Source organism: Pinus tabuliformis, chromosome 2_2, assembly GCF_031772625.1.
Source record: "Pinus tabuliformis cultivar Carrire ecotype Pingquan chromosome 2_2, CPIR1, whole genome shotgun sequence".
Taxonomy (NCBI): Eukaryota; Viridiplantae; Streptophyta; class Pinopsida; order Pinales; family Pinaceae; genus Pinus; species Pinus tabuliformis.
This window is the reverse complement of record NC_142300.1, coordinates 151,172,339-151,196,989: the sequence shown is the minus strand read 5'-3', so window position 1 is coordinate 151,196,989 and position 24,651 is coordinate 151,172,339. Positions and strand designations below refer to the sequence as shown.

Below are 24,651 nucleotides of genomic sequence, written 5' to 3'. Positions count from 1 at the left end.
TTGATCAACATTTGCAGCGACTGAAATGTCATTAAGGGATATCACAGCCAGTATCTCACAAAAAGGCATTCGAAGCTAGAAAACAACCCACACAAAGATTGAGTTTGTCAAAAATGAAGAAACATAGGCCTAACCTACAGCCATAATTAGAACTTTAAATTCCGTAAGCATCAATAGACAGTTTTAGTGGTGACATGAATGGGAATCAGCCTTTGTACCTTCCACTAACATTTAGTAGCTTTTGGCCCTTCACAGAGTTTATAGGCATCTTCTCTACTGGCAAGCGAATTGTTATATTGGGCAGCAATGCACCTACAGATATGAAGTGCACATGTAAAGAGTGATATCAAAACATGCCATTCTGAAAATGAGATGATGGCACACTTGCCTTTTTTCTACTAAGTATAATTTGCATTGAAACTTCTCAGAAGCACTTCATATTTTCTTCATTTCTGACATTAGTTCTTATCATCTTTTACAATAGACAAAACATCTTAATGCTTGCAGACTCACCAGCAGCAAGCCTATATTTGAGTCCTTTCAGGATAGTCAGTAGGTAAACCTGAAAATTTCCATATTGATGATGTTAGACAGGATGTAGTACTGGCAATAAACATTTCTCAGCGATGAGACAACGACAAAAATGTTTGTATGATGTCATGTCATGGTAGTAAAAAAAAATCTGATTTTCTAGAATATGCTATCAATAACTGATGAGACATAGTTCCCAGTGAATCTACTGAGAGTATATATTATAATTGTAATTAACACTTTGCACTTAATCTTTCTCCTTTAACATTTTAAATAATTCATAGGTGAGTTCACCAGGTTTCATCACTCACTGGATATTGTATATTATTGGAGTCATGGTCAGACTTGCTCTCACTATTTTGTCAAGTCATTTGTTTGATCTATATACATGCGTACAAAATTGTGGGATAGTGATGAAGTTTTACCATGTCTCCAATAAAATACAATATCAGATGAGTGAGAAAACTTGACCAAGAAACATATGATTTGTTTACAATTAGATAGCAGAAAGATAACAAGCAATTTGAATTTATAATCATAATGAATAATCTAACTAGGTTCACCAGGAATTAAGTCTTATCAAGATTCAATACCAAATATAATAAATTGCACTTCATGAAAAAAATGAAACTAAACGCATCAATTTAGGACAATTAATACAATCTTCTTGAATATATAAGTTCTCAAAGAGATGGATTAGGACAACCTGTCAAGCATTATGCTCACTCAAAAGAAACACCGTATCTACAGATGCAAACAATGATCTAATGAGATGGCTTCCAAGGAGAAAACAATCAAAGCTTGCATCTAAAAAAACATATCTTCAGTTTCGTCTTAAAAAACTATTCAAAACTTTGAGTTCAGCAGCTGGTGATACACTGATATGTAATATCCCCAATTTTCCTAAGCCACTTTGGAAATATTACACTTTTTGACAAATTTGGAATTAGCAATAATTTTGGGTATTTTGACTTAGGAGAGGGAGAAAATCGAATTCTTCGTGGGTTATGGGGGTCACACACAAAAGGAATACACACTCCCTTAGGAAAATGCACTTGTGGAGAGAGAAGGAAGGATAAGAAAGGCATACTAGTGGAGAATGGGGCCCACAAGGAAAGGAAGAGGACAACAAGCATAAATAGAAAAGGAGGGGCCATCATTTGGTAGCTTTATCAATCTGAAAATTATACTACTGTTTGCTTGAGCTATTGAGCCAAGTCAACATTGTGTTGTTCAACACACGAGGTTTTCGAGGGGAAATCTCAACTCCTTCGTTGGACTCTGAGTGCCACCCTCCATAGCTACAGTGGTGAGATGACCCGAGAGAATTGTACAGGGGATATTGAATTGTTCTTGGGGCATTCTAGACGCAGAAGGGAAATACGCACTCCTTGGGAGAGGAAGCTACAAAACCGTGTTGGCACAAGGTTTTTAGGGACACATTATTTTGGTAGTTTGCAGCCATTTTGTTGGAGTTTGGCAGGCTGAATCAGTGGCTACTCCTCAGGCCGATTCTTTTTCTAGTGCACGTGCAGGGGAAATCTCATTGGGACTGTGCAGTGCCTTGGGGAGAGACTTAGTAGTGGGACGGTTTGCTGGGGGTTTGGAGCCTAAATTTACCAGGGGACATACATAATGTCCCTTCCTAAATTAATTTGTCTCAAGATTATTTTCCACAATTTTGAGATTTTTGGTAACCATGGGACCCACAGAATTTTCGGAGAAAGACTTAGGAAAAAGAAAGGGAGGCCGAAATACTTGGTTACTAGAGTGTGGGGGCCACACACACAAGAAAAAATGCACTTGCCTAAGGAGAAATTTGAATAGCCAAGGAAGGGAGGTCAAAAAGCTAGATGGAGGGGCTCATGTGGGAAAAGGAAGCTCACTAATTATAAATAAGAGAAGCTCAACCTCATTGGGGGTCTTTTGTCAATTTAACTCATTCTTGATGCTCAAGATGCTTAGTAGGGTCACTTGCTGTTTAGCACTAAGTTTTCCAAGCAGAGAACTCACCCTTTCCTCAGGGGACTACGAGTGCCACCCTAGGGAGGTCAAATCGTACCACTTTGGAGAAGCGTTGGACCCTTCAGAGCTTATCACTCAGCCATTTTCTCAGCTAGTGCATGTTCCAAGAGGATGCAAAGGATAATCTTTGTTCTAAAAAGTATTTAAGGCTATCATGATCCGTGTTTACCTTGAAGTGTCTTCCCATTAGGTAGAGTCGCCATTTCTTAAGTGCATATAGTATTGCCAACATTTCCTTCTCATAAATAGCTTTGTGTAAAAACTTTCTCTCGATTGGACAACTTTCAAAAGCAATGGGTCTTTCATCTTGCATTAAAACAGCACCAATTCCATTTCCTGAAGCATCACATGCCACAATAAAGGTTTTTGTGAAATCCGGTGTAGCTAAGACCGACGCTTGGCACATTACCTCTTTAAGATGTTCGAAGGCCTTTGTTGCTTCTAGAGTCCATGAAAATGCATCTTTCTTCAATAATGTTGTTAGAGGTGCTGCTATTCTCCCATAGTTCTTAACAGACTTGCGATAATACCCTGTCAACCCGAGAAATCCTAGCAGATGCTTTATGGATGTGGAGATTTTCCATTCCTTAATGGCTTTAATTTTGCTAGGGTCTACCTTAACTCCTTCATGAGATACAATATGACCCAGATATTCCACCTCTTGTACTCCAAAGAAACATTTGGATCTTTTTGCATATAATTGTTTCTCCTCCAATAGTTGTAGCACCCTGTCAACATGATCCTTCCAAGACTTGCTGTAGATTAGTATATCATCAAAAAATACTAACACAAATTTTCTAAGGGTGGGTTTGAAAATGGAATTCATCAAACCTTGAAATGTAGAAGGTGCATTGGTAAGGCCAAAAGGCATGACCAAAAATTCATAATGACCCTCATGAGTTCTAAACAATGTTTTCATAATGTCTTCAGTCTTCATTCTGATTTGATGATATCCTGAACGAAGATCCAACTTGATGAAGTAAATTGATCCATGCAATTCATCCAGTAACTCATCAATGACAGGAATAGGAAACTTATCTTTAATAGTGAGCTTGTTGAGCTCCCTATAATCTGGACACATGCGCCATGTTCCATCCTTCTTGTGCACCAATACTACTGGAGCAGAGAAAGAACTTTGACTAGGTTGAATTATACCAGCCTCTAACATTTCTGCAACCATACGTTCAATTTCACTCTTTTGGGCATAGGGATATCTGTATGGCCTGATGTTTGGAGGAACACTTCCTGGAATCAGATGAATAGCATGATCATGATCACGAATAGGTGGGAGACCTTTGGGAGTCTCAAATACCTTGGAATGATTTTCCAAGACCTTTTGGAGATCTGGAGAAATAGATGATTTCGATGTGGAAACATCTAGCGAACATAATTGTGCAATTACACCTCTTTGTTCCTTTTTTAGAAGCTTTGTCATACCGTTAGAGCTAATTACCTTTCCCGGTTTCCCTGCAATACCCCTTAATTCAACTTCCTTTCCTTCCACAGAAAATTTCATGAAAATTTCTTGAAAATTAAAAGCTATTGTACCCAAGGATTGTAGCCATTGGACTCCTAGTACAACATCAGCACCTCCCATTGGAATAGAAAGCATTGGGCTAGTCAATACATATTCTCCCATGGATAGCTTGATATTAAGGCACTTTCTAGAGCAATTTATTGTTCCTCCATTTGCAACCATCACTTGACACTCTGGTGCTGGATATAGGAAGCAATTCAATTCTTTTGCTACCTTACAATGAATAAAATTGTGTGTACTTCCTGAATCAATCAACACTATTATCTTTTCCTTCTTGATTTGTCCTTCTATCTTGATGGTTTGAGGAGTGGTAATTCCAGCCAATGCATTACAAGATATGGTCGGATTCATTTTTTTTTTATCTAGGCCTTGTTCCTGGAGTATATCCTCTTCTTTTGACCTTTCTTGCTCCTTTCTTCTTCCTCTTCACAATCTATGTAGAATAATTTCTTCTCAGCACACTTATGACTTTTAGTGTATTTGCTATCACAACTGTAACAAAGCCCTTTTGCTCTTTTTTCTTCCAATTGTTGTGGTGTCAACCTTATAGGTTGTGGAAGACTAGGGGCAACAACACTTCCATCTTTATAGTTGTGAGTGGTATGCTTCCTAGTTGCCATAATTTTGTTTTCCATTTTTCTTGCTAACCTAAATGCCTTCTCTAATGAATCAGGTTCCCAAAGGTGAACATCATGTTGGATATTATCTTTTAAAGTCCCTATGAACACATCAATCCTATGCCCCTCTGGAATATTTTTTACCCTTATGTTCAATTTTTGGAACTCCTCAATGTGCTCCATTATTGAACCCTTTTGTTTGAGACTTATCAATTGGCTAAAAAAAGTGTTGTTTTTTGTATCATCATAATGTGTTGTCAATTCTTCTATAAAAATTGCTCAAGTGATAATTTGTTTACTAGAGCAAAGCCATTGATACCATACAAACTGATTTGGTTCCAAATATAAAGTTGCAATACGTACCTTCTATGTGTTTTGCACATTATTGAGATTGAAAAATTGCTCCATCTGTAATATCCATGTTGCGGGATCCTTGCCATCAAACTTCCTCATATCGATTTTTGGAATATGGTGGGTTTTCAATCCAACATTAGAGTCTATGAAATCATGATTAACATTTCTTTTGTTCGCATCGTGAGTTTCCTTTACTACCTTTTCACCATTAGTAAGTATTTCTTGTAGAAAATTTGTCAAATCTGCCATGCCTGTCTCCAAATTTGTGTTCAAATCTATCTTCAAATTGTCCATCTTAGCTTCCATGCCATTCATCTTAGCTTCCACGCCATTTATCTTAGCTTCTGTTAGCTTTTGTGAGAGTGACATTTGTTGCACTTGATCTTGTAATTTTGATATATCATGTAGCATTTCTTCCTCTTCTTCATGAGTCATGCTAGAGCTTTCAAATTGTTTACTAGGTGTTTGCATTTTCTTTCCTCGGGGCATCAGTTACCGATAATAATGCTCTACTATGCCCTTTGAATTCCATCAAAATAATTTTTCAAACCAAGCTTAAGCAAGAATTTAAAAAAATCTACACACCTTTTTTCACTTTGTAAGAGCTCAATATTGCCTCTGATGTATCTTTGTAATTTCAAATCATCCAGTTTTGAAATTGCGACCTGCAGTAGCCCTCTAGTTCCTCTTTCCAATGCCACCAGTATGATCCAAATTGGATTCTCCAAGGAAGAGTTATGCCAAATCTCCCACAGTGACCTGATTATAGACCAGTTCAGTAGAGCGAACTTGTACGACGTGCCACGTGTCCCTGTTTCGACCTTTGGCTCTGAAATATATACACAAGAAACTACAGTCCATCCTCTTCCTGTACCTTACGAAATTTCAATCCGATGCTCAAAGAGAAAGTTATAACGATTTTCCCCAGGTCACCTATTTGGAATGTAATTCAGGAGTCTGCAAAAAGACCAACTTCTTCAGATCATACCTTCGCAAATATAGCGCGAAAAGCTCTGATATTCGAACTCAAGGTTCAGTGTGATTTCGTCTCAAATGGGTTTTTTTCGCTTCTAAAACGTCGCAGAAAAAAAGTTATAGCGAAAATACCACGATGACCTATTTGGAGCAGCGAAACCCTAGAATCTAGAAGGCTCTGATACCAAATGTTATGAAACCAGCTCACAAAAAGATAGAAAAGATAGACCAACGCCTTAGAATTCAGCCTCTTCGAGGGGGCAACCTCCTTTACATTACACAAATGAATGATTCCTTGATGATTCAAATGACAAAACCTCCTTTCTATATATAAGAGTCTAAGGAGTCACAATATAACCCAGCCGACCTAACAATAATAATATAAAGGCACAAAAATAACAATAGAGGGATTCTATGGGGCACAGTAATAACAATATGGGGACAATAGGGGCACAACAATATTAATAAGGGATACAACTACAGTAGTAATGGGGTAATCACTAGTATTATAGGGAGCTAACACACCCTTGTTGGAGACTCCCTTGACCGCTCTGGTTAACATCTTAGTGTGAAAATTCCTTAATCTAACACATCATAAACCCCTACTGCAATTACTGGTTTACAATCCCCTACTTGTTCTTTACATTAACAAGTTATTTAATTGTATAAACATCGAAGTAAACACTATTGCAGCCTTCACAAATATACAAATCATGCACTGAAATAAACTGAGACAATTACACAAGGGACACCGTTATTTTTGGATAACCGTCCCCGGAAAAACCAAATTTGGGAAAATCGATGCAGCATATAGAGGGTTTGTATTATTAAGCAGATTCATTAATACAACTAGGGTGCCAGAAATGGCTCACCCAACAGAGAATATCCTCGGCCATTGTACCTCTATCCGGAGACGGATATTCCTGCAAATCAGCAACCAGATGATCAAACCCCACAGCGACTCTGGCTGTTCCTTATGTTGGACAGTGAAAGCTAATCCAAGCACTACTTTGGAACTACATCACTCCTCTAGGAGCTACGTCACCCTCTCCTGGCTCAGGATCTGTTGATTTTCTCCTAGTCTGCCCCATAGAATCTCCCCAACGTTGAATCTGAGGCCAGCGTCAGCCTCTACGGCCTCTGCGTCAACCTTCTGCTTCCCCTGCGTCAGCTCTTCGACCTTTGCGTCAGTCCTCCTAGGGCCTGCACTGTCTCTCAAGGCACTGCCCTGCCTCTCTGCTATGTATTCTTTAGCCTCAGATGAAAATCCCTTGCTGAACTGCCCCTCACTGCAACTCTGATCACTAACTCAATTTCCTCGGCAAACCTCGCCCCAAAAGATCAAATTCTCTTGATCACTTGGTGTATCTCCAACTGACCCTCAAGCCTCCTCTTATATTTTTCCTATTGACAAATCAATGACTAAGACTAAATCCCTAATCAATGGCTAAGATTAGAACTAGCTTGATCCTTGTCACTTAGAACTTTCTCACCCATATTTTATTAATACACATTAATATTTTTATTTTCCTAAGTTTAAACTTAGGAACCCATTAAAAATATTAATTATTTTAATAACTCCTTATCCAGGTGGAATTTCTCCAAACGATTTCTGGGTGTTGGAGACCTCATGTACCTTAGCATCTCCACCAAATTTCATGGCTAGAGCACTTGCAATGCTACCCAAAATCAACACTCCCTCTTAGCGAGAAATGTGCTCTAGCAACCCTTCACCATAGAAGCATCACACTGATCCTCCGCATCGGTCCTATGTGTTGATGCTTGACCTACTGCCCTACATCCACTACACTTCTACTTCTTATACTGCTGCCCATGACACTACCACTGCCATTGCTACATTTGTACTGCAGCTCCCTCTCAAAATGTTGCCTCATGCTGCCCATAGCATTGCCACTGCTAACTGCTACACTGCAACTTAGTTACCAAGAAGTAAGTAACTGACTTCACCCAAACACTGACATCTTGGTCAGTCTGGAAGCCTCGTGACGCTGAAGCTACCTCAGTTGCTATCTTGTGCTCCCTCTACTGCCAAAACGTTGCTGCAAACACCTTTGTGCTTCTCGCACTGCTGCAACCTCCACTGTGTTTCCTCAGATTTCATCACTCTAGCTCTGCCACAGTTGCTCCATCACACCTTGCTCCACCCGATTCCTGTCATCATGCTACTGTTGTTAAGGGCTCCCATAGCTGTATGTGATCCAAGAGTTTTGGGCACCTCAAGGGTCCTGCCCCTTTACTGTAGTCCTCTCGACTACAGCTTCATGTCTCCCCACCTCTTCTCTAGAGGCGCATGAGCACTCATGGCACAATCGTCACCAGTCTCGACATCCTTCCTTGCCTTTGTTGGAGCAGCTTTTGAGTCGGAAGCCTCTCCCTTGCCTTACTTCCTAGGGCACTGAGAGGCATAATGTCCTAGCTCCCCATAGTTGAAGCACTTGATCTTGGAGATGTCTTTCTTCTTCCTCTTTGGTACCCCCTGTTGTCCTGCTGATGCGAGAGCTGCATCCTCCTCCTCCTTGATTCGAACTCCCTTACCACTACTCCCCGCCTTGGTCAATCTCCTGAGCTCTTCCTGTCGAAGAGCTGCTCACATCTCCTCCCAACTAGGGAGAGTCGCTCTGCCCAAAATGCTTTGGACAAATGTCTCCCACTCCTCGGAGACTGCATTCAGGGCAATCCTGACCATGAACTCTGGATCTGGTGTAGACCCCACAGAAGTAAGCTGGTCACGAATCCCTTGCAACCTGAGAAGGAAGGGATCTATCTCCTCCCCTTTCTGCATCTGGTATGACCTCAGTTGATTCTCCAATAACATCTTCCGTTGCACGGAAGAGCCCTAGTATAAGGTGGTCAGGGTCTCCCACATCTCCCTTGTTGTTGACTTCTTAGCAATATGTGGTATTACATGATCCTTGACCCCGTCTAGGATCATGCATTTTGCCTTCACCTGGGCCTGCTCATACTTCTCATTAGCATCAGGGTCAACTGAGACAACTACTGTTTTCAAGCCATAGCCCTTGATGCGATGTTTATCCAAGATTGCCAGGATTCTGGCCTTCCAGATGACAAAATTGGAAGCCATCCAATCTGTCTTAATCCCTCAATCTGTTCACTGCCATCTTTGCTCCTCGTCTCTAGACTCCCTCTAAGTCCTAAATTCCCTCTCGAAAATCCTTCGACCAACTATCGAATCACTCCTCTCTAATCCTCCTTTGCAGCTGCAACCCAGATTTAGATTTTTTGGCTAGAAATCTGTTGAGTTAGTGCTTCCCTCTACCTTGGTCCAATCTCCTTAGACACTATTATGCACTCACAGAAACAACGTCCCACCACCTCCATGAATCAAAATCTGCACAACTCCCTTAGCCCCGGCAACTCGAAGATTTTGAGTCCTTCAGGCCCTGCGTGGGCTCAACTTGCTCCTCCCGGCCAACTGCGTCAATCCTTCCTGGCACCGAAAGATGACGTGGCTCTGCATGACCTTGATCTACCCTCCTTTGCCTCTGCGTTGGCCTTGATGGCTGACGCAGCTACTGCGTCTTCCTCTCCCGGCTCAGAATGTTGAGACAGGCACTACGTGAGCCTCTGCGTCACACTCTCTGCACTACGTCACTCCTCTCGCCTCTCTAGCTTTGGAACAACATTGTCTCTAGGGACCGCTGCTTCTCTGCTGCAAATTCTCAGATTTTCTCAGCTGGTGTCTTCAGTCACCTCTAATTTGCAATCGCTCTGATACCATGTGAAAATTCATGAATCTAACACATCAAAAACCCCTACTGCAATCACTGGTTTACAATCTCCTACTTGTTCTTTATGTTGAATTTTCTAAGTCTATCCGTTAGAAAATTAATTTGTATTCTGCTGGTTTATTTCTTCTACTTGATTATTCTGAACAAGTGATTTAAAACATTTAAATACCGAAATAAACACAATACAGTCACAACATCTACAGATCATTAACTAAAAGAAAACAAGCACACAAGTGACACCGTTATTTCTAGACAAATGTCCCCGGAGAAACCCAATGCGGAAAAACCGGTGCAGCTATTCAGAGGGTTATATTATTATGCAGTCTTTCTGAGTACAATTGAGTGCCTAACTGGCTCACCCGACAGAGAAAAATGCACGGCAACGATACCTTTATATTCGGAAACAGGTATTCAGAAAACCGATCCCACAAAACCCTCTTCGACACAACTGAAGCTCAACGCTGGCCATCCTGGCCTTGACGTCAACCTCCTGTTGACCTGCATTAGCCCTCTGAGGCACTGCGCAGCCTCTGGGACCCTTTGTGCCACTCCAGCAGCCTCTGCATGGACGATGCAGTCCCTTTGGCCTCTGCGCTAACTCTGTTGGGCTCTGCACAGCCTAGACTGGCTATTGCTCTCGCTCTCTCTTTGCTTCTGCGTTGGTCTCTCAGTACTGTCTCTGCCTCTCTGCCTTGTGCTCACTGCCCCTCGTTGTTGATCACTAATTCAACTTTGCTTAGCAATCCCGCTCTAGCAAAACGAATGACTGATCACTTTGGTGTGTTCTCCAACTGACCCTCAAGCCTCCTCTTATGCTTTTCTTGTTGGTCCTTCAATAGCCAAGATTAATTCTCTAATCAACAGTTAAGATTAGATTTGGCTTGATCCATGACTTTTGGAACCTACTAACCCAGTTTTATATTAATACCCATTAATATTTTATTTTTCCTAAGTTTAGAGCTAGGAACTCCATTAAAAATATTAATTATTTTAATATCTCCCAAACCGGGTACAATCTGTCCAAACCATTTTTGGGTCTTGGAGATCTCATGTTCGTTAGCCTCTCCACCAATTTTCATGGCTAGAGCACATTCAATGCTACCCCAAATCAACATTCCCTCTTAGCAAGGACTGTGCTCTAGTAATACTCTTCACTGAGCATCACTCTGATTATTTGGCACTAATCCCTGTGCTGATGCTAGGCCTCCCCGCCCAACATCCTCTGCACTATTGCATCCTATATTGTTGCCCATGGCCCTGCCACTACCACTGCTACATCCGTTCGGCAACTCCCTCTGCATCCGTGCTGCTACTGGTCCATACTCCCAACACTGCATCCCCCTCTCATCATGTTGCATCGTGCTACTGCATACTGCTACTACACTGCAACTCATTTATTGAGAGGTAAGTAATTGATCCACCCAACTTCTGACATCCCTGTCAGGCTAGAAACACTCCCGATGCCGAAGCTCCCTCTACCACTCACAAGTGCTCCCTCTATTGACCTTTGCATTGCTGCAACAATTCCCTGCATATTGCACCGTTGCACCCCTCCTTGTGCCATCCTGCACTGGCACATCACTCCTATGCCTCTCGCACTGTTGCAGCCTGCTAGCGTCGCGCTGCCCGGGGACTCCTGCACTGTAGCACTATCTGTCACTCCATCCGCATCCGTCTCTACCTAATTCTGCCAGTCCTCCTACTCCTCTTCGTGGCTCATGTAGCAAGGTATAATCCAAGAGGTTGGGTACCTCAAGGATCCTGCCCCTCATCGCCTATAGTCTTCCCAACTACAGCTCGATGTCTCCCCACTTCTTCTCAAGTGACACATGAGCACTCAAGGCACAATCGTCATCCTCCTTGACTTCTTTCTCTGCCCTCGTTGGCTCTGCTTTCGAGTCAGAAGCTTTTCCCTTACTCTTCTTCCTCGGACACTGGTTCGCATAGTGACCCAGTTCCCCTTAATGGAAGCACTTGACTTTGGAGAGGTCCTTCCTCTTCCTCTTCTCCTGCTTTCCTGCAGATGCTAGAGTTTCATCATCTTCCTCTTCCTTCTTGAGCCTGTCCCCTTTGTTGCTACTTCCCGCCTTGGTCAGCCGTCTGATCTCTTCTTGATGAAGAGTCGCCCACAGCTCTTCCCAATCCGGAAGACCCGTCCTACCCAGTATGCTCTGGACAAATGTCTTCCAATCCTCGGAGACAGCGTTGAGTGCGGTCCTTACCATCAACTCTTGATCCGGCGTGGTCCCTACCGAAGTCAGTTAGTCATGGATCTCCTTCAACCGACCGAGGAAGACATCTATCTTCTCTCCCTTCTGCATCTCGAATGACCTTCGCTGATTCTCCAGGAGCATCTTCCTCTGCATGAAAGTATGTTGGTACAATGTCTTCAAAGTGTCCCACATCTCCTTCGTCGTTTCCTTCTCGGCAATATGTTGGACCACATGATCCCTGACTCCATCAAGGATGATACACTTTGCCTTAGCCATTGCCTCCTCGTACCTTTCATTAGCTACCGAGTCAACTGGGATAGCCATCACTCTCAAGGCGAAGCCCTTGATACGATGTTTGTCTAGAATGGACAAGATCCTGGCCTTCCAGACCACAAAGTTGGATGCTCTGTCTAGCCTATCCTGATCTCTTAGCCCATTCACGGCCATCTCGCTGCTCTTCTGTCGACTCCTTTGAGTCTCTCTACTTCCTGCCTGGAAGTTCTCGGTTCGACTCCTGCTGAGTCTCTCTACTTCCCGTTTGGAAGTTCTCTTCTGGACTCCCTCTGAGTCCTAATTTCCCTCCTGGAAATCCTTCTGCCAACTGTCAAGTTGCTCTTCTCTGATCGTCTGTGCAATTGCAACACTAATCCGGATTCCTTGTCTAGAAATCCGCCTCGGCAGGAACTCCCTCTACCTTGGTCTCGCCCTATTAGGTACTGTTCTAACAACAGTACCCCACCAGCATTGCTCTCGCAAACTGCCCACAGCTTCCTTCGCCCCAGCAACTAAAGGATTGAGCCTGTTGACTCTGGGCAATCCTGGCACTGGCAAAACAACACCCTCAGCCAACTGCGTCAGCCCTCCTGGCCTCTACGTGAGCCTGTCTCTGCCCTCATCAGCCTCTGCGTTGGCCTCTCTCTAGCCCAGACTGATAACGCAGTCCCTCTGCATCAACCCTTCCTCTGTCGCTTCTGCAAGGATTAGCTACTGTCACAGAGGAAAGTTGATTCTACTGCAAATGATCTGCTCAGTTGATGCCTTCAGCTCTCTTGTGATCTACAACCACCCTCTGATACCATGTTGAATTCTCTAAGTCTATCTGTTAGAAAACTAATCTGTACTATGCTCGTTTATTTCTTCTACTTATAAATTTTGAACAAGTTATTTAAAACATTTAAATACCGAAATAAACACAATACAGTCACAACATCTACAGATCATCAACTAAAAGAAAACAACCACACAAGTGACACCGTTATTTTTCGACAAATGTCCCCGGAAAAACCTAATGTGGGAATCTTATATTATTATTATTATGCAATCTTTCCGAGTACCACTGGGTGCCTAATCGGCTCACCCTACAGAGAAAAATACATGGCAGCAATATCTATATATTCGGAAACAGGTATTCAGAAAACCTGTCCCACGAAACCCTCTCCAACACAACTGAAGCTCAGCGCTGGCGCTTCTGGCCTCCGTGTCAGCACCCCACTGACCTGCGTCAGCCCTCTGAGGCACTGCACAGCCTCTAGGACCCTCTGCATCACTCCAGCGACCTCTGCGTGGATGACGCAGTCCCTCTGGCCTCTGCGCTGACTCTGCTGGGCTCTGCGTAGCCTAAACTGGCTACTTCTCTCACTCTCTTTGCTTTTGCGCTTGTCTCTCAGTACTATCTCTGCCTCGTACTCACTACCCCTTGCTGCTAATCACTGATTCAACTTTGCTTAGCAACCCCGCTCTAGCAAAATGAATGATCGATCACTCTGATGTGTTCTCCAACTGACCCTCAAGCCTCCTCTTATACTTTCCCTGTTGGTCCTTCAACAGCCGAGATTAATTCTCTAATCAACGGTTAAGATTAGATTTGGCTTGATTCATGACTTTTGGAACCTTATAACCCAGTTTTATATTAATACCCATTAATATTTTATTTAACTCAATATCAACCAAACCGGGTACAATCTGTCCAAACCATTTCTGGGCCTTGGAGATCTCATGTGCTTTAGCCTCTCCACCAATTTTCATGGCTAGAGCACATTCGATGCAACCCCAAATCAACACTTTACACTAACAAGTCATTTAATTGCATAAACATTGAAGTAAACACTATTGCAGCCTTCAAAAGTATACAGCTCATGCACTGAAATAAACTGAGACAATAACACAAGGGACGCTATTATTTTTGGACAATCGTCCTTGGAAAAACCCAATTTAGGAAAACCAGTGTATTATTAAGCAGATTCGTGACTACAACTATGGTGCCAGAAATGGCTCACCCAACAGAGAATATCCTCAGCAATAGTACCTCTATACGGAGACAGATATTTTAGCAAGTCAGCAACCAGATGATCAAACCCCACAGTGACTACAGTTGTTCCTTATGCTGGACAGCGAAAGCTGCTCCAAGCACTACTCTAGAAATGCGTCACTCCTCCAGGAGTTGCGTCACCCTCTCCCGGCTGAGGATCTGTTGATTTGCTCCCAGTCTGCCCCACAAAATCTCCCGAGAGTCAGCCTCTACGCCACTTGCATCAGCCTTCTGCGTCCCTTGTGTCAGCTCTTTGTACTCTGTGTCAGTCCTTCTAGGGCCTGCGTTCTCTCCCAGCACTGTGCTGCCTCTCTGCTATGTAATCTTCAGCGTCAGATGAAAATCCCTTGCTGAACTACCCCTCACTGCAACTCTGTAACTAACTCGACTTCCTTAGCAAACCTCGCCCCAGAAAATCGAATTCTCTTGATCACTTGGTGTATCTCCAACTGACCCTCAAGCCTCCTCTTCTACTTTTCTTGTTGACGAATCCACAGCCGAGAGTAAGTCCCTAAACAACAACTAAGATTAGAATTGGCTTGATCCTCGTGACTTAGAACTTTCTCACCCATATTTTATTAATACACATTAATATTTTTATTTTCCTAAGTTTAGACTTAGGAACCCATTAAAAATACTAATTATTTGAATAACTCCTCATTCGGGTGGAATTTCTCCAAACGATTTCTAGGTCTTGGAGATCTTATGTGCCTTAGCCTCTCCACCTAATTTCATGGCTAGAGCACATCCGATGCTACCCAAAATCAACACTTAGTGGAGAGAGTAGAGCATACACCAATAGTTCCATCCGTTGATGAGGTGACTAGGGTCATGTCCGGGTTTTTGGGTGATAGCAACACAAAATAGACGAGGGAGGTGCCGGGAGACGTACCCACCCTTGATGAGGCACTAGGAGATACAAAGGTATTAGATGATGGTCGTCCACATCAGTTTCATCAATTTCAGGATTACCTTCTAGCATTAAAAAGGAAGGCCACGTTAATGCGAGAGGCTAGTCGGCAGCAGAACGAGGAGTTGGACGGCATGAGAGCGGTTTGTACTGAGTTAGCAACCAAACTGATTCACGTTAGGGAAGGTTGGATTCCCTGATGGTACAACTAGAGTGCATGTTGGAACATCAAAGCAACCCTCTTCAGGCATACATAAACGGGGTTGGCATCACTATTAGGTTACCTTTGCCCATTGGGGAGAGAGAGACAAAGCTACCTCGTCCGATTTCATGTTTTGACCAGGATAATAAGACGAGATGACTTGAGTTGCACAAGGTGCAAAATTCGCATGTTGGGGGGGTTCTATGTGCGGGAGTTCGGGCATTCGATCTCTCTCTTAGGGCTGGATGGTGAGAGAATCTGAGTTGATACCTGACGGAGTGGGTTGGACTCATGGTGATGGTGGTAGTTCAAATGAAGCTCAGTGGGAGGCCTCAGACATCGAGGGCACTAGAGGTCCAGGTTGGCAATGGGATCCAAGTGGGGCTTCCCATCCGATATCAAACATGTGGGGTGGCTATGGCATTGATGACATAATCGACCCAGTGACTCAGCACATGCATTCCTTAGGGGAGTTCCTGTTGGCACCACCGGCCAGGCGATTTGTGAGAAAACTCCATAGCTTATATTGGCATGTTGGTTGTGCATGGGGTCATAGTATGATTAGCATTCTCTGGTAGGAGCTGGTTGGAGAGGTGGCATTGGTGGGCCACTAGATCGGGCATTGCATGGAGATGATGTTCTCCCATTGGGGTATTGGGCATAGGAGACACTGAGGATTGACACAACATAGATATCCCCTCTAGCAAGTGTGGAATTAGGCTGCTCAGGTCTACCAGTACGAATGAGGAGATATGACGCTTTTTATGGTGGGCTTACTGGTAGAGTGGAAGATACTTTGGCACATGCACGATGCCATATGTTACAGGGTGGTACGACAATAGACAGTGGTACACAAGACTACACAGAGTTAATGTCGTAGGGCCCATATTATGTAGAGGGTTGCAGACTGATGTGTACAGACCCCATTTTTGGCCATAGCATGCAGGGGTGTGCAAGGCTGTATAGCGAGGAGCAGTGGCTTGCAGAGGAGCATGGAGATGCATGATGGTGTGTCGTAGCAGGTTGGTTTACACTGTGGAGTAGGGGGAGTGACCTGCAATGCATTGAGTACCCATAGGGAGTATCAGGTATAGCAACACAAGTAGGGCACGAGATGATACAGGATGGGACAATAGTAGCAGGGTGTATCCAGAGGTGTACAGGGGTAGGTTGCGATGTACATTGGCATGTCGAGGAGTTCAGGGATGCTCGATGGTACACATGGGCGTATGGTGTTGCACAACGGGGTCTTGGAGCATTGCCTCTAGGGAGACTTATGGACAGAGACACCTGGTATACCTTTGGGTGTAGTTCACCCAGGATCGACGAGAACGCTAATGAGCGATACCTGATGGCATCCATGGGGATTCACACACCTGTCCCTCTTCTACATCACTTACAGGCACAGACGATTTGGCTACTGTCCTTTGACACTTTAGGCACAAGCAGTGTGGGACAGGGAGCTCACTCGAGATGTTTGGATGACACTCAGCGCATTAAGGGAGAGACTTCTCAGCAGTGGCATTGGGTCTGTGTGCAAGTTGACAACCACAAGTTGGGGGATGAGGTGATCATCTGTAGGGGTGGCATATCATTCATCACTAAACCTACATCGAGGAGCTGGTCACAAGGGAGACGTGTGTCACTCTTTCCACAAGGCATGTCAAGACCATGCATGAGTAGAGGATACCGTCTACCGCTGAAGCAATTTTCCAGTATGTGTCCAGGCTCAAGACACTATATTGGCACATTATCGAGAGGGCGGATGGCAAACTCAGTAGTGATGGTTGGCAGGAGCAGGACAACTCCGCATACCCTGAACAGAATGCAAGTATTAGACACCCATCTATTAGATGCATTAAGGGGGTAGCTATTTGGAAGATGTGGCTTCTAGCAATACTACGCAGTGGCAAGCACAGGGCAGTTTCGCATGCATCAGATCAGTTCATGATATATGGGACCTATATATTAGTTCATGCAGGGACTAGGGACGAGACACAGGTGGATTCCAATGGTTGTTAGGGCTATGTCGTAGCATGTCTAGCTAGGGGATCCACGGATTCAGTTGGTTGACAAGCCACTCTATTTCATGAGGAGAAGGATCATAGCAGGAAGTGATCTAGCTAACTTTGGGGTTCACAAATGGGGGATCATTGAGGCCTCCATTGTTTGGCGTGGCAGGGTTTTCCAATTGCAGATCGTGATCAGGATTAGTGATGTGTGGGTGGATATTGACATCATATAGATACCTAGGTAGGATGAGCTTGGCCTTCGTCGATATTTTGCCATCAAGTTTCAAAGGAGGAGGATGTAGTGTGCACACGATCGGCAGCCTATTAAAGTCCTACATTATCATGATTCTCTACTTATCGAATGTATGCAGAGGGTTTCCGATACCTACAGATTGCTGGATAGTGAGTGGAGTAAAGGGTGCTCCACACTGATCAGTGTGGCTCAAGATCCTAGTATTGAGGGATTCCTTTGTGACAAGATAGTCCATGGGACAAGGATGACTTAGTAGCACAATTGGGACCAAGGTATTATTTGCAGTGACTATTTGGGCCATCAGATAGTGGGAATGCATGTTTAGGCATTGCTTGGGGGCAAACAATTTTTGGCGAGGAGGATTGTAATATCCCCAATTTTCTTAAGCCGCATATGAAATATTACACTTTTTGACAAATTTTGAATTAGCTACAATTTTGGGTGTTTTGACTTAGGAGGTAGAAAATCAAATTATTAGTGGGTTGTGGGGGCCACACACAAAAGTAATATGCGCTCCCTTAGGAAAATGCACTTGTGGAGAGAGAAGGAAGAAGAAGGAAGGCATACTAGTGGAGAATGGGGCCCATGAGGAAAGGAAGAGGACAACAAGCACAAATAGAAGAGGGACCATCATTTGGTAGCTTTTATCAATTTGAAAATTATACTATTGTTTGCTTGAGCTACTGACCCAAGTCAACATTGTGTTGTTCAACACACGAGGTTTCCGAGGGGAAATCTCAACTCCTTCGATGGACTCCAAGTGCCACCCTAGGGGAGCCATAACTATAGTTGTGAGCTGATCCAAGAGAATTCTACAAGTGATATCGAACTGTTCTTAGGGCATTTTGGATGCAGAAGGGAAATACGCACTCCTTGGAGAGGGAGCTACAAAACTATGCTGGTACTAGGTTTTTAGGGACATTACTTTGGTATTTTGCAACCATTTTGTGGTAGTTTCGCACGCTGAGTTAGTGGCCACTCCTCAAGACGAAATTCTTCTTCCAGTGCACACGCAGGGGCAATCTCATTGGGATTGTGCAGTTCCTTGGGGAGAGACTTAGTTGTGGAAGGATTCGCTAGGGGTTTGGGGCTGAAATTTACCAGGGGGCATAAGGACAATTCTTGGGAGGGTTGATTAGCTAGTTTTGGAGGGAAATTGGAACAGATTTCTGGGTGGTACAAATTTCTCAACTGGGGAGGAGCTCACTCTAATTGGAGGTAAATTTGGAAGGTTGGAATTAGGCCCAACCCTTTATGGGTTTATTGAGGAGAGGCCAAGATTAATTTAGTAGAATTTTCTGAGCACTCTTAAGGGAAAAATTCCTACTTGCATTTAGCGGGAAGAAACAAAAATTGTTGGACAAGGGCATAGTTTATTCTAGGATCATCTCCACCACTTGGGTATGATATTTCTACTTAGTATTTTACTAAGTAAATATCAATTTTGCTCAATTTTGGTTTATTACATGGTTACACTTGAGAGAAGTGGGCTTAGGGGACCCACATTCGATTTTTGGCGTAGGAGGCACTAGAATATCAAAGTTCGATGAAAAATTGTGGCCTTGGTGGAGCGTGGGGGCCACCACAAGGGACTTTCGACCCACATGGATGGTATGCTCTCATTAGAGTAGAATTGGTGAGAGGAATTCGATGTGGGCCCACATGCGCAATCTTGGAAGCAACTTGACAAAAGGAAGGATCGACTCTCATTTTGCTCATTCATTCATCTATCATTTCAGAATTTGTCTCTTAACATAGCACGCTTGAGCAATGAGCCAAGTCTGGATGTGCTGTTCAGCACACGGGTGTTTCCGAGCGGAGATCCCAACCCTTGCTTCGGTGAACTTCGAGTGCCAACCCAAGGAGGTAGTTCTACTTAGTCCCAAATCGTACCAACAACAGTGAGGTCATACTACAGCAGAGAGGAAGCTACAACAGTGCAAGGACTGTGCAGTTTTGGTTAGGGACACTCCAGGGGGTTGAGGAGTGAGTGGAGTTTGAGGTGGATGTGAAAATTTGGAAACCCCGAATCCTACTGCAGTGACTGATAATATTTCTTCTTTTTGTTAAATTACTTAAACAAATTATTTGCAGTTTTCAATAGCAAATATCAAAAATACATACACTACAGCCTTCACAAATAAAATTTTGTGGAAAGTAAATACAAGGAAAATACTAGCACATATATAAACATAGTGAGTTATTTTTGGACAATTGTCCCCGGAAAAACCCAATGTGGGAAAATTGGTGCAGCGGATGAGGGTTTTTTATTAATCTTCAACGACAATTTTTTTATAAGACAAAATAGAGAAAGAGTCGCTAAGAGAAATTTCCTGGTGAATTTCTCACAGCCCACAGTGTTTCTTTGACCCTGAAAAGGAGCTCCTACCCCTTTCGCTTTCCTTTTTGCATCACCCTTTGCGCAGTGATTGCGTAGGCCTTGCGTCAACACTTCTGCGCTGATGATCTGCGTCCCTCCTTTGTGCTGCCTCCTCCAGATTTGTCCTACACTCTCAGACTATGCTAATGCCCTCTCTCTCCCACCTGCAACTCACTATCTGATTCAATTTTCTCTTGCCGAACTTCATCCACTGAGAAAATCGATCTACTTGAGCAATTGAGTATCTGCTCTGGTGTGTTCTCCATCTACCCATCGACTTCTTATAATCTTTTGTTGGAGCACCACGACCAAGATTAAAACATAATCAATGGCTAAGATTAACTAGAAATCAATCTATGTCTTCTTCTAGAAGATTCTCACCATGACTTAATTAATACCCTTTAATTAACTAGATTTCCTAAGTTTAGTCTTAGGAACCATTAAAAAAAAGTAAATTATTTTAATTAAGTCGTCTCTAGGTGGAATTTCCATAATCGATTTATGGGTTTTGGAGAATACATGTATTCTAGCCTCTCCACAAAATTTTGTGGCTAGAACACATCCGATGCTACAAAAAATCAACACTCCCTCTTAGCGAGGAATGTGTTATAGTGTTGCAACCAACTAAAGCATCACTCTATCTCTGCATCATCTCCTGTCACGTTGCTGATGTTTGGCTGTTGTTGCCCACCAACAACTGTGTAACTCTGATATGTGTGCCATTTGTGCTGCTACTAAACCTCTTGAACTGCTGTCAACTACCGCATCTGTACTGCGACTCCCTCTCAACTGTTGTTGCTGAGAATCTATTGAAACAGATTATGCATCATACCCATCTGTTCTCAAGACTGGATGAACTTAGCTCTCCCTAGGGATTTTGTGAATATGTCTGCTACATGATAGCATATGGGGACATACTGCAGCTGAACTGCCCCACGTTGAACACAATCCCTGATGAAATGACATATGCTATCAATGTGCTTCGACCTATCATGAAAAACTGGATTCTTAGAGAGTTTTATGCAACTCTGATTATCATAGTAAACATTGGTTGCTCCCATTTTCTTCCTAAACAAACTCACCAACAATTTCCTAAGCCATATGGCTTCGCACGTAGTTGTGATAGCTGCCATATATTCTACTTCTACTGAGCTCAGTGATACTGACTTCTGCTTCCTGTTGCACCAAGAGATCATTCTTGATCCAACGTTGAAGCAATACTCGAAGGTATTTTCCCTATCCACAGAGCTACCTGCCCAATCTGCATCTGCGAATCTGCTCAACCTGATGTCATCTCCTCGAGTATATTTCAATTCGAGCGTGATTGTTCCCCGCACATATTTGAGAATGTGCCTAGCTACTGCCCAATGTACCCTTTTCGGCTCCACCATGAATTGGCTAAGGGTATTGACAGCGAAGCAAATGTCTGGACTATTGTTGACCAAATACATGAGTGACCCAATTAGCTATCTGTACAAGGTGGGGTCGACTTCCTTGTCCCCTGAGGCATCTATCTTTTTCCAATTGATAATCATGGGTGTTGCCATGGATCTGCAATCCTGCATTCTAAATCTCTTCAGAATTTCTATAGCATATCTCCCTTGCCCAAGGAAGATTTCCCCATTTTTTTGCCATACTTCCAAACCCAAAAAATAGTGCATTAGCCCCATATCCTTCATGTCAAATTCTGCTGCAAGGTTCCTTTTGCAGTCCTCTATGAGCCTCGATGATCCTGTCAAAAGCAGATCATCTACATATAAAGCTAGAAAGAGAGACTCATTCTCCACCATCAGATAATAGAGATTGGGAACTGCATCACTCTTGATGAATCCCAACTGTTGCAAGTAACTGTCAATCCGACCGTACCACACCCTGGGTGCCTACTTGAGCCCATACAAGGCTTTCTTCAATTTGCATACATGAGTGTGCTTCTCATGAGTTTCAAAGCCTTCAAACTGCTCTATGTACACCTCTTCTTTTATCGCCCTGTTCAAAAATGTTGTCTTGGAGTCCATCTGGTGAATTTTCCATCCCATCTGCGCTACTAGGGATATGACAGATCTGATAGAGGTATATCTAGAAACTGGGGCAAAGGTCTCCTCGTAGTCTATTCCTTCCTTTTGTGCATACCCCTTTGCAATGAATCTAGCCTTATACTTCTCTACACTGCCATCTACAGCGTACTTGATCTTGTAGATCCATCTGGAACCTACAAGTGCTCTATCCTCTAGTCTAGGCACCACCTCCCAAACATTGTTTGTCATGATAGAACTGTATTCTTCTACTATGCCATCCACCCACGCCTAATGTTGTGAGACTTCCTAAAAACTGGAGGGTTTTGCAACCTGAGCCACCAAGGCCTGGTATCTGTCAAGTTGCCTGCGTTGCCTCTTGTTGGTTCCAGGAGCTCCAACAAACTCTTCTGCGTCCTTCAAGGTCTGACGCACTTCCCTACTGGTCCTACCTGCAGCTTTGTCTGCTAAGAAATTCCTAGATCTCCTGCCCTGAGAAGATGTTGGTACTAGTCACTATACTTGAATCTTGTGATTGTCTCCCTTCTTGTTCTACCTGCGGTCCCTACTACTGCTGCTAGACTAAAGGAACATCTAATGACTGATCTCCTGCAGGCATCTCTCGAGATTTTCTGAAAAGTTTGTCTTCCATGAACTTTACATCTCGCCTCACTGTGATCTTCCTGCTGCCAGGAACTTAGATTCTGTATGCCTTTCAGGTCTCACTATATCCCACGAGATACCCCTTTTCAACATTCTGATCCAACTTACTATGCTTTTCATCTGGAATGTGAGAATAGGCCACTCTCCCGAATATCCTCAAATGACTTACCTCAGGTCTCTTCCCAATGAAGACTCCCTTTCGCGTTTTCTTCCCCAAAGCTCTGTGAGGTGTCCTGTTTTGAATGCACAGTAACGTGTTGCATGCTTCTGCCCATAAGAATCTAGGTAAATCCTGATCATACAACACCGCCTTTGCTGCCCCAACTATAGTTATGTACTTCCACTCCGCTACTCCATTCTGCTGCGGATTGTAGGGAGTTGTCCACTCTCTTGTGATGCCTTTGCGCGGAAATCTGTGAAGTCTTTATCTGTGTATTCTACACCATTATCCGAATGCAGTACCTTGATCTTTTTCCGTGTCATGTTTTCTACGAGAGACTTGAACTCTCGAAACCGATCAAAGACCTCATCCTTGGTCTTTAGGAAGTAGATCAAGGTTTTTCTGAAATGGTCATCAATGAAGGTGACGAAATACTCGCCACTGCTAAGAGCTCTGGTGGACATAGCACCGCAAATATCTGAGTGTGTCAATCCCAACATGCCATTGGGTTGCTATAACTTCTGGGAAACGTTGCTTTTGCATACTTTCCAAATACACATCCTCGGCATAGATCATCGTGCTCAGTGTTGAGAGATGGAACTCCTGTTACAGTCTCTTTGAGCATCCCGAGTGCTCCATGGTTCGAGTGTCCCATCCTCCTGTGCCATAATTCATTTAGCTCCTTCCTACTGTTGTTATCACTGCCTATCAGTGCCATTGGAGAGTCAATCTGCAATCTATATAGCATGTTACTTCAAGCTCCAATCTGTCTCACCTTCTTCCAGGTAGGATGCTTGACATATACTTTCTTTCCCACAAAGTATACATCGTATCCCTTGTCTTGCAACTGGGACACCGAAATTAGGTTCATACCCAATCCTCGCACATGCAGTACATTCGTGGCGCTAGTACTGGTTCCTGCGTCCGTCTAAAAATCTATGGTGCCTCTCCTTACACGAGTATACTTAGTTTTGTTGCCCATAATGATTTGGAAGTCCATTTGCTCCTCTTGATAACTCGAGAAATATTCCCTTACTCCAGTCATGTCAGTTGAAGCTCTGTTAACAATATACCAGACACCAGCTAAAGCCGATACTGATAGACACGCAAACTCATCTTCCAATCTAGAAGATAATTATGAGGCTTCTTGATTATCCATAATTTTCTGTGCTATTTCCTTCCCAACACTGAATTCGTTGCTCTGCGTGGAAACTATTGCCCTCTGCCCCTAACAAATCTCGATCTAGAACCTTTTATTCTCTGTTGACTCACTCAAAGAATTATTTTTCCACGAAAAATTTGCTCACCTAGAAAATGGATTGCACAACCTCTTTGAGGTTTCGAACCACTGCCTAGGAAGCGCTTTTCGAAATCCTTCTCCCGTCTACAACTAAGCTCTTCCTGCTTTACTAGTGCTCTGATACCATGTGAAAATTCGGAAACCTCGAATCCTACTGCAGTAACTGATAATATTTCTTCTATTTGTTAAATTGCTTAAACAAATTATTTGTAGTTTTCTACAACAAATATCAAAATACATACACTGCAACCTTCACAAATAAAATTATGCGGAAAGAAAATACAAGGAAAATACTAGCACATACATAACCACAGTGACAATTATTTTTGGACAATTGTCCCCAGAAAAACCCAATGTGGGAAAACCGATGCAACAGATGAGGTTTCTTTTATTAATCTTCAACATTAATTTTTGTACAAGACAAAATAG

The 24,651-nt window shown here is 43.2% G+C and overlaps 1 protein-coding gene across 2 annotated transcripts in view; it reads right to left on the bottom strand.

Moving 5' to 3' along the window:
* MRL1 (Pentatricopeptide repeat (PPR) superfamily protein) overlaps nt 1-24,651 on the bottom strand; it is a 403,655-nt gene that overhangs the window by 79,530 nt on the left and 299,474 nt on the right. For both annotated transcript variants that reach the window (XM_089404401.1, XM_089404402.1), the window contains exons 17-18: nt 514-562; nt 219-312 (exon numbers count right to left, since the gene is read on the bottom strand). In XM_089404401.1, the coding sequence (XP_089260527.1) occupies nt 219-312; nt 514-562 (143 nt within the window). The remainder of the gene's footprint in view (nt 1-218; nt 313-513; nt 563-24,651) is intronic.